Raw genomic sequence first — 13938 nt, 5'->3', positions numbered from 1 at the left:
GAATTTAAAGATCTCTGAAGTCTCCACCAGCTTACAAAAAAAAGTCTCTAAGGATTATAAGGCTAGAAGCTAACACAAACTACAGAATCCTCTTCGTATTACTGGCTGTTGGGGAAACTACCAACAGGGGTGTACAGTCGTGGAGGAGGAAAAAGGTAAAAGTTATGAAGAAATTCATACCTGATAAAAGTAAGGGATCCTTATCTAAAGACTTCTTAACATGATCAGATTCACCAGTCAACGAGCTTTCATCAATCTTAAGATCATTGCCTTGAATAAGTATGCCATCAGCGGGGAGAAGATCACCTACAACAAAATAATAATGGTAAGCCAAGCTGTGAACAAGATTACAATAAAATCACATCACGTGTCATATGGACTGCCATTTTACTTACCGTATTTCACTTGAGCGATGTCGCCAACAGTGATGTCAGCTACGGGGATCTGAATGACCTGACCACCCCTGATGACTGTGAACTTCTGTTCCTGTTCAATTCGACTCTGCAAACCTCTAAACTGCTTTTCCTTACTCCAGTCATTAAAAGCTGTTACTAACACCACACACACTACTGACAAGAGGATTGCTGCTCCTTCAATCCAACCAGTTTCACCTTCACCTTCTTCCTCTCCAACAGAAACGTCTCCACAAACTATTTGGAAAGAAAGAAAATACTTATCAAAAGAGATTCTGAATTGATGGCAACAGACATGTAATTATGATGCTTATACGTTCCGTTAATTTTACGCAGAGCTCTGAACACCTTATTGACTCAAAGCATTCCACAGTGAGGATGATGCTAACTCTGTTAATTTCAAGTTCTCTGCCTCCAAAGATTCTCATCTTCAGGACAGGGAGGCAGTCCAAGGTGCTAGTTAAGAGGGAGGAAACCGGAAAGATTAAATCTCGACCTAAGGCAAGTGACTTATTTTTGAGACGCAGTTTCTTCATCTGTCAAGTTAGGAGACCACCACTTACTGCAGAGTTGTTGCAAGGATTACATGAGAAGACATTTATAAAGAAGATGGCTTAAACTTGTTCATCCTCGACCAATGCTATTAATTATAGCATACAGTAGGCACGCCACATATAGAAACTTAAGTATTATGTGTCACCCATGAATCATGCTTATTTGACAGATCAACACCACTGAAGTATGATAAAAGCTTAACTTTTGTAAGATAAAATTTTAAGCCAAGAGCTGCTCATTAATTCAACTATTTAAGCACCTACCCTCGGTGCCAGACACTGTTTTCGAAGCTAAGGATGTGATGATGAATAAGACACATAAGCTCTCTCTCCTTAGAGAACCTATATTCAGACTGGCAGGTGTGGACAGTATATGAGGAATTCAGTTAATAAAAACACAAATAGTTAATTTCAGATATTGCAAATACCATGAAGAAAATAAAATATGATGATGTGGTATCAAATAAAAAAGAAGGCTAATCGTGGTTAAATGAACAGAGGACCTTCTGAAGTGTCCATGACATTTGATCCAGGAACCAAATGACACAAGGGAGCTAGCCATGTAGATTTAAGGGATGAGAACTGCAGGGAGAGATTAAAGTCAGCATAGAAGAGTTTAGAAGAAGACAAGAAGACGGAAAAAAGAAAGCTCAAAACTGCAGGGTCAGTAATGGTGAAGAAAGAGCAAGGACAGTGCTCTTTTTGGATCCTGGGCTATAGTCTATTTGTGAGTCTAAAATCAGTTCAGTGGCTCATGACCAAACTTTGAGATATAAAACAGACAAAACAGAGAAGATATACGTGTAGTAAAGACAAGTATTGTTTTCTGAAAGCTTACTTTGGTCATTTATAAACTCACATGATGGAACATGTTCTTCTGTGTTCCTATGTAAAGTTAATTCTTACTGAGGGTTGAGCTAAACTCTCTGAAAGTCATGGGTTCTTTTAGGACATGCAAAACAGGAAAAGGATTATTCACAAGAAAATAATAAGTAAACACAACACTAGAAATCATTAACACATATTCCAGAATAGTGAGAATAACTGAAGAGAGACTTGAGGTGCAAGGGTGCTGAATAAAGATGAATTGATGAGAGGTATGTAGGACAGATAAAGAGAAGACAGAAATTGGAGAAAAACCAACTGGGGTGAAACGGAAGGCATGATGTGAACGATCATAAAAATATCCCTGTGACCATCAGTAGGACTCAGCGATCCACGGGTATAAAGTATGTCCTCCAGAAGAGATGGCAAGATGGTCTACTGAATGGGCCAGCCTAGCCATTCAAATGCTGAAACTTCTATTTTGATTATTTTCAAGCTGAACAAACCACCATGTATCACTGCATACAATAACTAGTTAAGTGAATCTATGGCTGGTATTTTACATAGCAGAAGCTGTAAAGATAGCTGATCCTTATCTATGCCCCTGCTCAGAAGATAGGAGATTTGCTATCTGCCAAATCTGAACTCAAGAACAGAGAAAGGCTGAAATACTATACTGACCACTTTCACCAACTTGGAGGCAGTGCTAAAATATAATCTTCGAAATAAAGCACTGCAGTGGGCTTTGCTCTTACTAGTTAAAATTATAACAATGCAGTACAACATGAAATTTACCAGTCATATTTCAACAAAAACTTTTACATAACTGGTGGATGTATCATAAGTATCACGATTTAGTGAGTGCACTAAAATTTTCTATTTGGATTTATCTAACATTATGAGTTTTTTCCCACCTATGAGAGACATTAAAACCAAGTTCTGAAAGAAAACAAACTTAAGACCCAAATCAGGCCAAATCAAGATTATAAAATATAATAACGTACATTCAAACATGAAGATGTCTTATGGCTACTAAATATAAAAATTTAAAACTTTCCTCTTTTAAATCTATTTTTGTAATTTTTAAAATGCTCACATTATATATAGCTTTAAATACATATAAAACATAAATGTATCATTTGGAGACATTTACTCAGATCTTTTCTTTATAGGGTAAATAACCAAAGAAGTTTAAAGACAGTGAAACTGAGGCTAAAGGAAAGGAATTGTGAGAGAATTATTTAATTTTCAGCTTTAAATCTCACATGCACATGTATCTATAACTAAACTACTGAGTATTTCTAAAGAGAACAGTTAGTGACATATTTCATTTAATATACAGTTTTACTTTATATCACACAAAGTTAGAATGATCTAGAAGTAGAGAGTAGTAAAGTATTTCTAGAAATTAAATACTTTTCCTACTGATGACCGTTACAAACTATTAAGGGAGCTGTAGGGAAAGATTAATCTCTAAAATCAAAGTCAGGAAAGGGCTGTAGTTTACCAGTTATACATGGAAAAGAGAAGAAAAAGTAATGATGTTTTCAGTAAAGTCCAAGTATAAAGTAATAAATACCAATTTTACTAAAGGTGCTCCCTTGTAAATATATTCACCTGAGAGGTACTTACCATTTGAATTCAGCCTATGCTATCACAGGGCAAATATGCCATTCTCAAATCCCCTATGTGGTTCTTGGGTCATATGTGAAGTGTATATATGAACAGCACAAGAAAGTAGTTCTCAAAGTATTGTTCAGGAACTCGAGGGGGATCCTCAAGGTCAAAACTGTTTTTACAATAATACTAAGATGCTGTTTGTCTCATATTTCATGAATGTACAGTGAAACTTTCCAAAAACTACATGAGCTAAACACAACACAATTGATTGCAGAAGCTGATGAGGATCCAGTTATCTTTAATTAAGCCAGACATTAACTAGGCACAATGAAATTAAAAATACCACTACATTTTAAACTTCATTCATTAATTATAGTAAGTTTAATTATATGCTAATAATATTTATTATTTTTAAATGCACTGATATTTTTAAATTTCTCAGTTTTAATTTAGAATATAGTAAATACCTACTGCTATAACTCACATGATCAAAACGTTTGGAGTTCTCAGTACTTTGAGAGTGTAAAAGGGTTCCAAGACCAAGGAGTCTGAGAACCACCAGTTATATGGGCTGCAGATTTCTGGGTTATATTATAGTGCTTATTTTTATACCAAACAGCACTAGTAAGAAATTTTGATAATCTGAATTTCTATGACTATAGGTTTATAATTACTGGATTTCCTTTTAAGCAAGTCACCACTTCTTAAGTGTTAAATACGATGAAAAGATACATGAAACACATATAAAAGCATTTTTTTTTAAAGTGCAAACACTACATAACTCTTACCACGGAGCAAAAACATCTTTATATTGTTTATCAAGACCTTCTAATAGATCTTGAGTCTCTTTAAATGGCCCGAAGACACCAACAACTCTAGATTATCTTCTCAGTTGGATACAACACCAGTTATCTCCTTAAGCAAATTTGAAAAAGGGCCTGTCACTACACTGTACAAATGAAGCAGGGTGAATTCCGAGATGTGTCCAGATTCTGTGAATAAAAAAACCCACTCCCACTGAAAACATTTTTCTTCAGTTTTCTTATAGTCCTGGGAAAAAAATGTCACAAGTAAAAAGTTTTTAATCATCTGTTAACTCACTTAAGGCTAGAATACCAATTCCAAATATTCTACAATGACAGCTGGGTAAACCCAGCAGTGAAGAAGTTAGCTGTATCACCTCCTTTTCCAGATAAAAAGACACACACACACCTACACATCCTCATGCCCACCCACTTGTGCACACATGCACATACATGAGCACCATTAGTGACAACTAAAAGAAAATTTTTTTTAATCTCAGAGGATATATATATCTCAAAATGGCACAGCAGTAATCTCTATTAACAGTGGGATTTTCAGTAAATATGATTTCCTTTGAAATGTCATTTTCCCTCTAATTTTTCAACAGCAAAGTATATACCATTTATCCAACAAATAAAAGTTTAAAAAATAATCTGGCTCAATATTGCCCAGAATGTTGCCAAATCCTCTTTTATCTATATCAGAGATTTTCACCCACAGGCACTTCTGCCCCCTTAAAGGATGCTGGCTATCTCTGGAGATGGTTTGACTTGCCTCAACTGGGCGATGGTACAATGAACAGGTGACAATGAATGTTCCAGTGCAAAATGTCAACAGTGCCACTCTGAGAAACCCTGATCTACACAGACTTCAGCCTCAGGTAAATCTGCTTATTCTGTGACCAGCTGTCTCCTCCCACTCTGCCCCCCGACCCCCAAGAAGTTCTCTCTCACTTGAGCTCTAGGCATACCTTTGAAGAATTAATTTAAATGATTACCTAAGCCAAGATAGCAAATACTTATTAAAACTCTTCATAACTTGGAAGACAGAAGAATGAAGCTTTCACAAACAAAACTATTTTGGTGAATCATACTCCTGACATATAAAATACCACTGGTTCACTCTATAGCTCCTTAAATATAGTGACCAAAACCAAGCTAGATCTCCTGTCAGATATAGAAAGTACTGTCAGGAAAATCCATTTAAAATAATTTGCTCTCAACAAAAAGAAGAAATTTAAAAAAGAAATGAAAGACATAGAAAGATAGGAGAAAGACAAAATCATCTGCAGCTACAGGTTAAAGCCAAGTTTCCTTAAGCAGAATACTTTGTAGCATAAACATTTCTAAGATGGTAAAGAAATTATCCAAATCATGCACGTAACAATAAAATATATACAATATTTAAAGTACCTGGAAAGTCATAGCCTAGAGAAAAGAATAAATTTTGCTTTTATAATGATTTTCCAAAAGGTTCTTTTAAAACACCCCAAATTAAAAACTAATTATTTCACAATAGTGTTCTAAAGAACTTAAAAACCACCATGACACATAACACATTATATACATGCTTAGCTCCTTGCCAGACGCAAAATATGCGTATGTGGGCAAGTTACTTAACCCCTGTGTCTCACTTGTAAAATGCAGATGACACTATCTATCTTACAGGACTCTTCGGAAAACTATCTGAGGTAATATATTTAAAGAACTATTAAAAAGCACTATTAGAATGATTTCTAGCATACAGCAAACTTAATACTGCTATTTTTATTATGTACTAAGTAAGCAAATGTGGAAAAGGAAATGGCAACCCACTCCAGTGTTCTTGCCTGGAGAATCCCAGGGACGGGGGAGCCTCGTGGGTGGCCGTCTATGGGGTCACACAGAGTCGGACACGACTGAAGGAACTTAGCAGCAAGTAAGGAAATGAGCTGAACTTCACACCTAACAGTCTTTTTTCCCCTACCAATTTACTTACGTGCATTATCCCCTTCTGGAGGTTGATAAAAAGAAAGGCCCAATGATACTATGGCTGCAATTTCTAATATAATTAAAGTGACATCTTGTAATGCTTCCCATACTAGCTGAAGAAAGGTTTTTGGCTTTTTAGGAGGTATAAAATTCTTTCCAAATACTGCTTCTCTTCTTTCTATATCTGCAGGGTTTCCACTTAAACCTAGTAAAAAGAAAGAAATTTTAGTGAACGGTTTTACTACTTACAAATGAAACTATTTTATTCAAAACACATTCTCTACACTTTATGGGTTCATTACTTTTGGACACAATGCATAAGATCTTACCAAAATGGTTTACTCCTGTGAGTTAGACTAACCGTACGCAATCTAAATTACCAAAAAACATGTGCAGTGCTTGAAGAAAATATTTTAAGTAGACAACACAAGGCTGAATTAAGAAATTGCACTTTTCCCAATTGCTGCTTTTTGTTCATACTATCTACACCATCTATATAGACTGTCAGAGAACCAGAAATGATATGTTTGATAGTTTTAGATTGGAATTAAACAGTTCCCTGATCTTTCCTTGTACTTTTCTTCCAAAAGTAGGGAAGTATATAAAGATGTTTATTCGATTTACTTACGGCATCTTAGTTAACAAGTGCAAGTTTTTTTCTTACTTTCATTCTTATTTGCTGAACAATGAAAAGTTCACCTATCATAAGCCTTAAAACTTCTAAAAGTTCTAATTCAAGTGATAAAAGATTTTTAAATCACAAAACCTGGGAGACTTAGGATGACCTTTCCTTCAAGCTTGACTTTTAGGATTTATTTTCAATTGGAGAAATAGGCAGTGCTATTGACTGACTGTCACTGTTGAGGAAAAGATACATTTTGTGGGAAATACTATTTACTGCCTAGAGCATGAAATTGGAAAGCTATGAAAGTTGAGAGAGAGCTGCATGATCAAATTTGCCTTTTCTTCACCTACCAAGTTAGTGCTCCTCTAATTTAATCCTGACGATCCTGTCAAGCCTAGATACATCCCAATTAGCTACTGCAAAGGATGCCCACACTTACATTAGTATGGAGGTAGGGAAACAAGCAGCAGTGACAAAGGACATTTTCCCCAAGTTTAAGAACAATGAAGAAGGGGACAGAGGTACCGGGATGACATGACTTTTATCATGATATATGTAAACCTAGAAGGAAGTAACCTCAACTCTTTGTTTTTTGGCAAGAACTCGTTCTAGGAAAACAGCCAGGAAGAATGCAGGAGAGCAGCAGATCACTGGAAAGCTCTCGGCTCGCTTTAGCTGCGATTCTGGATGTGAGGCAGGCAGAGAGTAAAGAGGAACCAAGGAAGCTCACTGTTAGAATAAACAATGAGAAGTGTATATACAGAGCTTTAAAGATTTACTTTGGTTTATTATTAATTATTTATTTACTTGTTAAAGATACCAAAAAGCTTCCAAAGAAGGTTGTCACCAGCAACTAGAACCAAGTCAGGTCCACACTGGGCAGGGTGGAAAGCACCTTAGATTTCTGATGAAACCTTCCACAGGGCTCGAGGCTCTGAGTCAGAGCCAGTGGAGAGACAGACAGTGGAGGACTGCACTGACAGTGTCTGGGGGAAAAGGAGCCTGAGAGAGGGAACCTGCGAAGGACGACTCAGACCTCACAAGCTCGCTCTTCAGGTGAGAGCAATCCCTTTACCAATCCTAGCTGCGCAGAGTTAACAGCCACCCACGGTTTAATTGGGGGTTTCAACTCCGGGAGTTGGTGATGGACAGGGCAGCCTGGCGTGCTTCGATTCATGCGGTCGCAAAGAGTCGGACGTGACTGAGCGACTGAACTGAACTGAACTGAAGGGAATCAATTTAGTGAGGTTTTCTATAAAACGAAATGTATTTGTTTTAAAGAACTATACTTGGAGATGTCCTGAAATTATGTGCCTAATGCTTCTCAAATTAAGCAGCCTTTCTTTTATGAAGCGATGATTACTATATAGTGGGTAGGTTTGTTCTGTCTTATATTTTAATGCCATTACAGCAAAAATAAAAGATTCTTGTTCCTTCCCTGTGTTAGTCTCCACTTTTTTTCTAAGAAATATGTTTGAAGATATTAGTTCCATCAGTTTAACTTACCCTTAAGAGTCAACCATCAATTATATACAACACCTCAGTTTTAAATATCATCACTGTAACTATAAAAATAATTAAGTCTTAACTTATGATGTTGGTTGTAACAGGGGCCAATATTTTATGTTAATGATGAAAAGAACAGCCACAGAGCTAAAGATAGCTTTAAAATGTTATCTTGGAAGAATACAGGAAGTAAAAAAGCAACTGATCCAAAGATTAGCGTAATTCTTCTATGCTCCCCCCACATATACAAGCACACACCTAGAACACTGCACCGCCAAAGCTATCTGGTTTAGGAATTAGAAGACCTAGGTTTCAGTGAACCTACTGAAATCTTGTGCAAGTCACTTACTCCTTTGGGGCTGGGGCTGGGGGGATGGGCAGAACTAATATTTATTGGTAAAACCTAGACTGTTTGGGAGGACCAAAGAAGGTACCAAGTATATAAATCATAAACTACAGGGCAATAGTTAAGTAAGGAGGAAGACAAGTTACAAACTGAACACTACAGGTTTTAACTCTATTTTGGGGACAACTGATTTCTATTAAGTTAAAATAACAAACTTATGGAACCTAGTTAAGAGTTCTGCAACAACAGTCTGTCCCCCTCTCTGATATTCACTGAATATTTACTATGCCCAGGTACTGTCTGTTGTACTTTGCTGAGAAGTCAGGGTGAACAAAAAGCTCTTACATTCAGCACACTTATACTGCACTGGAGGGAAAGAGAGAGAGTTAAAATAATAGAGAGAGGACTGGCATATATTCTAAGTGCAATGGACACAACTAGAAGGCTTTATAGGAGGGTAGTGATAACTAATCTCATTTAAATTGACTGAAAGACAAACTGAAGAGTATGCATGTGAGCAGAGGAAAAGATCAGCTGGGAGACCACTGGTCTCTACAGTACAAAATGAGAGGTGGTGGTGGTTGGCTCTGGGTTTCCAAACCGGAGGCAGAGCCCCTGAATCTTCCAGGCATCTTGTACAGAATCAGATAGAACTTGCTGAAGGACTGGATGAGGATGAAAGGGAAAAAAAAAAGAAGGATAAAGCAGAATACCTAGATTCTTTTTTGGCCATGCACCTAAATGGATGGAAGATAGAGACATTTATCAAGATACGGGCAGGCTTTGGGAACAGCAGAACTGGGTGGAAAAAGGGAGGCAGGAGTTCATGGTTCTGCTTTACAGGTTTAAACATGATATGCCTATTAAACAAACAGGTGGAAATGTCTAGTAGATGGCTGGTTATCCATATTCAGAACTCAGGGAGAGGTCTGAGCCAGAGAATCTCACTATACACATGATTCTGGAGCCATGGGCCTAATGGGAGCCCCTGGAAAGCCAGAGTACACTGACAAGAAGGAAGCCAGACTGAGGTGGGAGCCTTGGAGCACTCCAACATTTGATGGTCAGAAAGGGTTCTCAAAACACCAAAGGCAACCGCGAAGAAATGGGGGACACACACACACAGACACGTGTTCATGGAGTACCACAGAAAGGCAGTTTTTAAAAAGGATGATGTGGCTGATCATATCAAATGGTGTTGCAAAGGTGGAATAAAATGAAGACAGACTGGACAACTGGCCTTCACTAGATGGGGGCTGATGACTGATAAGGAACCTTCAAGAGGCAGCATGGAGGCTAGTCTGGGAATGAGTTAAGTGGAAACAATGAGCACAGGTAACTGCCAGGCATGTGATGCAATGACAAGAAATAAAGCAGTCAAGGTAAAACAGAGTAAAGGTAAAAAAAAGTGGCAACCCACCTTTGCAGTCTTGCCTGGAAAATCCCACCGGCAGAGGAGCCTGGCGGGCTGCAGTTGCGGCGTTGCGGCGAGTTGGACACGACTGAACACACAAGTACACAAAGGTAAACCACAGCGCTGCTGCCCTCTGTGCCACATTTTACCTTAATGCTTTACTGCTTTATTTTGCTCTTTACTGCAAAATGGATAAATAAAACCATTCTGCTTTTTTAAAGATGAGTGACAGATATAAGCTGAGCGCCGAAGAATTGATTTTGAACTGTGGTGTTGGAGAAGACTCTTGAGAGTCCCTTGGACTGCAAGGAGATCCAACCAGTCCATTCTAAAGGAGATTGGTCCCGGGTGTTCTTTGGAAGGAATGATGCTAAAGCTGAAACTCCAGTACTTTGGCCGCCTCATGCGAAAAGTTGACTCATTGGAAAAGACCCTGATGCTGGGAGGGATTGGGGGCAGGAGGAAAAGGGGACGACAGAGGATGAGAAGGCTGGATGGCATCACTGACTCGATGGACGTGAGTCTGAGTGAACTCTGGGAGTTGGTGATGGACAGGGAGGCCTGGTGTGCTGCAGTTCATGGGGTCTCAGTGTCGGACACGACTGAGCAACTGAACTGAACTGACGGATATTAAGGCAAGTTATTTAGCAACGGAAATGACTGACCACACTGGTGACACAGACTAGTTAATCTAGAGCAAACCTCTGAAGAAGCCAGGGTTGGGAATGGAACCCAGGGCATGGGTGTCAGGCTACTACTCATATAGGAAGATGTTTCCACTGTGAGGAGGGAGAAAAGCAAATTGTGTGGGGAAGAGAAAGGTAAGCCCTGTTGAAATTGGTAATGAGACTACACAGTCCTAGCTTTAAAAATAGATGAGATATGGTATCAAATCATTTAGAAAAAATAACAGATAGACAGAATGAGAACTCTTCTGACTAGACCTATTGGCTCCATAGATTGTAGTGGAGCAGTGATGAGGCCAAGGCATTGATCTTTCAATGGCCCAGTTAGCTTCACAAAGAGGAAACAGATTCGAAAACAGATTAAAAACCCATCAAAAGTAGCCTCAGAATTTATGCTTTCGGGGTCTGGATCCACCATTCTATGAATAGATAATGGCTCAAGAATACTGTCTGTATATCTGAAAGAGACATATTATGGGGAAAAATGCAAATGCTATCAAGATACTGATGTTTTACCAGAAAATGTAGCATTCCAACTGCTGAGGCTAATACTCTTATCACAGTCTCAATTTCAAAAAAGAAGGAGACTCCCCTCAAATTTAAGTGAATCACTATCTGAAGTCAAACTCAGGCTTTGTTCCTGAACGCCAACCGCAGGCCAGATAAGGAGAGGCACAAACATACAAAGGGAAATGAGTCAGACGGGATGCCTTTCTCCGGCACTTGCCTTCAAGGAACTCGTAGTTTGATGGGGCAGACCGACGAGCAATCAGTTAATCACAACCCAGAGTGTTAAGCAGTAATGATGGGGGTGGTGAGGATGTTACCGGAAGCCAGCAAAAGGAACTGGAATCCAAATTTAGGGAGTTGGGGTGGATAAGGGAAATATAAGATACCAAACCTGAGATCTCAGGAATGATTAAGAGACAGTCACAGGAAGGGTGAGGTAGCATGCTTAAGGTGAAGAGATCACAAGACCAGGAATAAGAATGAGCTTGGCACAACAGTATTGCAGAAAACTGAAGTCTGCTATGCCTCAAACACTGAGGAGACAAGAGATGAGATGAAGTAAGCAGGAGCCAGACCCCAAAGACATCTGTTAATCTAAGTGAGAAGTCTGAACTTCCTTCTAAGTGCAAGTGCAACACCTCTACCAGCTTTCAGCAGGAAAGTGACAGGCAGTGCGAAGGGAGACAGGAGAAAACACCCGTTAGTATGTTGTTACCTGAATTATGCAAGAGAAAGACAGCAGCCTCAACCAGGGTGGTGTGGAGCTAGAGAAGCAGACGCCCTTGAGTTAAGAGGCAGGAGTCACGGAATTTCCATGTCTTGTCAACCCAGTGAGTAAGAACAGGCGAAAGACTCCTATCAAAGTTGAGTCTACCTAGCAAGGTGGGTGACAGTTTCATCAGAAAGGGGGGAATGGGGGGAGTATCCATTCCAAAGGGAAAGTTTGGAGAGGCTGGGGAAATGAAGATGTCCACTAGCAACTGAGCTTTTGGCCCCAAAGCCTGCGAGAAAAGCCTGGACTGGTGCCACAGATGTCGGAGTCAGATGGGAAGTCTTAGAAGCGGAGAGCATCACCCAGGGAGAAGGCAGAGATGAAGAGGCGAGTGCCCCGTGATCGGAAACCCAAGGCCTGCCGACATGGAAAGGAAAGCACAGAAGGCGGATGGAACTGGTCAGACAGGAAAAAGCAAACCTTGAGAGCACAGTGTTAGGAAAGCAGAAGAGAAGGCTCTGAGAAGGAAATATTATATTCAGAAACTGAACCTGGAAAACGAACGACGAGATGCCGCTTCAGACTCTATCGAGTACAGCCTTACAAAATAACATATATGCTACAAGATTTGAGGAGGAGTCAGCATTGCAATTATCTTCAACAAACTCATAAACAATGAAAACTGGTAACCAGAGCAAGTATTAAATGTATAATTCTCTATATTTTTAAACTGGGGTATGCTAATTATCATAGCAGGAATAAATTTCTAGGACTAAGTCACACAGAGTCATCAATACAACACCCTCACTGGTAACTGTATTAGAACATATTAGAACATACGCGGCTGGCATATCACCACCATGCAAATCCTTGTCGAGTGCCTACAATGGCTGTGCCAACTGGCCTCACCAAACACGTACATCAGGGAATCACTGTGCTCCTGCAGCGACCTCTAAATCAATAAGGATTTATCCTGGGCAAAGGCTGACTTCTTTAGGGAGTTAAAATACATTTCCACGTGTGAATGCCCGTTTTGTTATATTACATCATGAAGACATGGTCAAAGCACAACATGACCAACAGCCTCGTCGCCAGTAAGTGCAAACAGAAGCTGCCAATCTGAAACATGACGGAGACCTCAGTCAGCCAGGGACAACTGCTGTTGGCTATCCCTCTTCCTACCTTACCTGCTTTTGTTTCTTTCTACCACTGTTTCCTTTCCTTATTTCCTTTTTTCTTTTTTTCCCCTCTGTTCTCTTCTAATTTTAGCAACTCCCACCTTAGAAAGCCTGGTGTCTCTTTTTGCTTTCCTATCCTTTATACATCCACAGAGCCATGCCTCTTAAAGAAGACCATTCAGTAAGTGTCTGATTTTTATCCTTTGCTTAATACAGTGCTACGAATACAAAATGATACCAAGGGCTGAGATCTGCACTCTGTAAATCTTACTACTAGAGTCTATTCTACCATCCAATAAAAAGTATACTATAGGTAACACAAGGAACACATTAAAATGGAAAAGATAGCAAAAGCTAGTGTAAAAATAAAAAGATCGCGAGAGAAGCCGCGAGAGAAGGTTTAGAACAGGAAATGAGAAAGTTAATGTAAGGAAACAGTAATGATACAGAAGAACTGCAATGACAATTTCATACAGTGAGGATATTTTGTTACAATGTTGTTTTGGCATAAAAGTTCTTTCTTGATATCTGGGGAGACTGTAAGCTAGGTGCTTGGTAACAGATAAAACTAAAAATATGAATAAGTCACAATTCCAGTTTACTCTGAAATTTATAGTTCTAATTCTTTTAAGAGTGAAGATGATCAATCAGAACCACTAGTCCATGGGGTTGCACAGAGTTGGACACAACTGAGCGACTGAACTGAACTGAGGAAGTTTTTAATATGAAAATCACATCTGGCTTCAAACACTTCCTATTGATCAGTACATGAACA

At 39.0% G+C, this 13938-nt stretch overlaps 1 protein-coding gene across 6 annotated transcripts in view; it reads right to left on the bottom strand.

Annotated features, from left to right (window-relative positions):
- Nucleotides 1–13938, bottom strand: part of ATP2B1 (ATPase plasma membrane Ca2+ transporting 1) — a 133178-nt gene that overhangs the window by 54602 nt on the left and 64638 nt on the right. For all 6 annotated transcript variants that reach the window (XM_040234434.1, XM_040234437.1, XM_040234438.1 and 3 more), the window contains exons 3-5: nt 6194–6391; nt 396–650; nt 181–306 (exon numbers count right to left, since the gene is read on the bottom strand). In XM_040234434.1, coding sequence (XP_040090368.1) covers nt 181–306; nt 396–650; nt 6194–6391 — 579 coding nt within the window. The remainder of the gene's footprint in view (nt 1–180; nt 307–395; nt 651–6193; nt 6392–13938) is intronic.

This window comes from Oryx dammah, unplaced genomic scaffold (assembly GCF_014754425.2).
Source record: "Oryx dammah isolate SB20612 unplaced genomic scaffold, SCBI_Odam_1.1 HiC_scaffold_29, whole genome shotgun sequence".
Taxonomy (NCBI): Eukaryota; Metazoa; Chordata; class Mammalia; order Artiodactyla; family Bovidae; genus Oryx; species Oryx dammah.
Note: the sequence above shows the minus strand (reverse complement) of the source record. Positions and strands in the feature narration are given on the sequence as shown.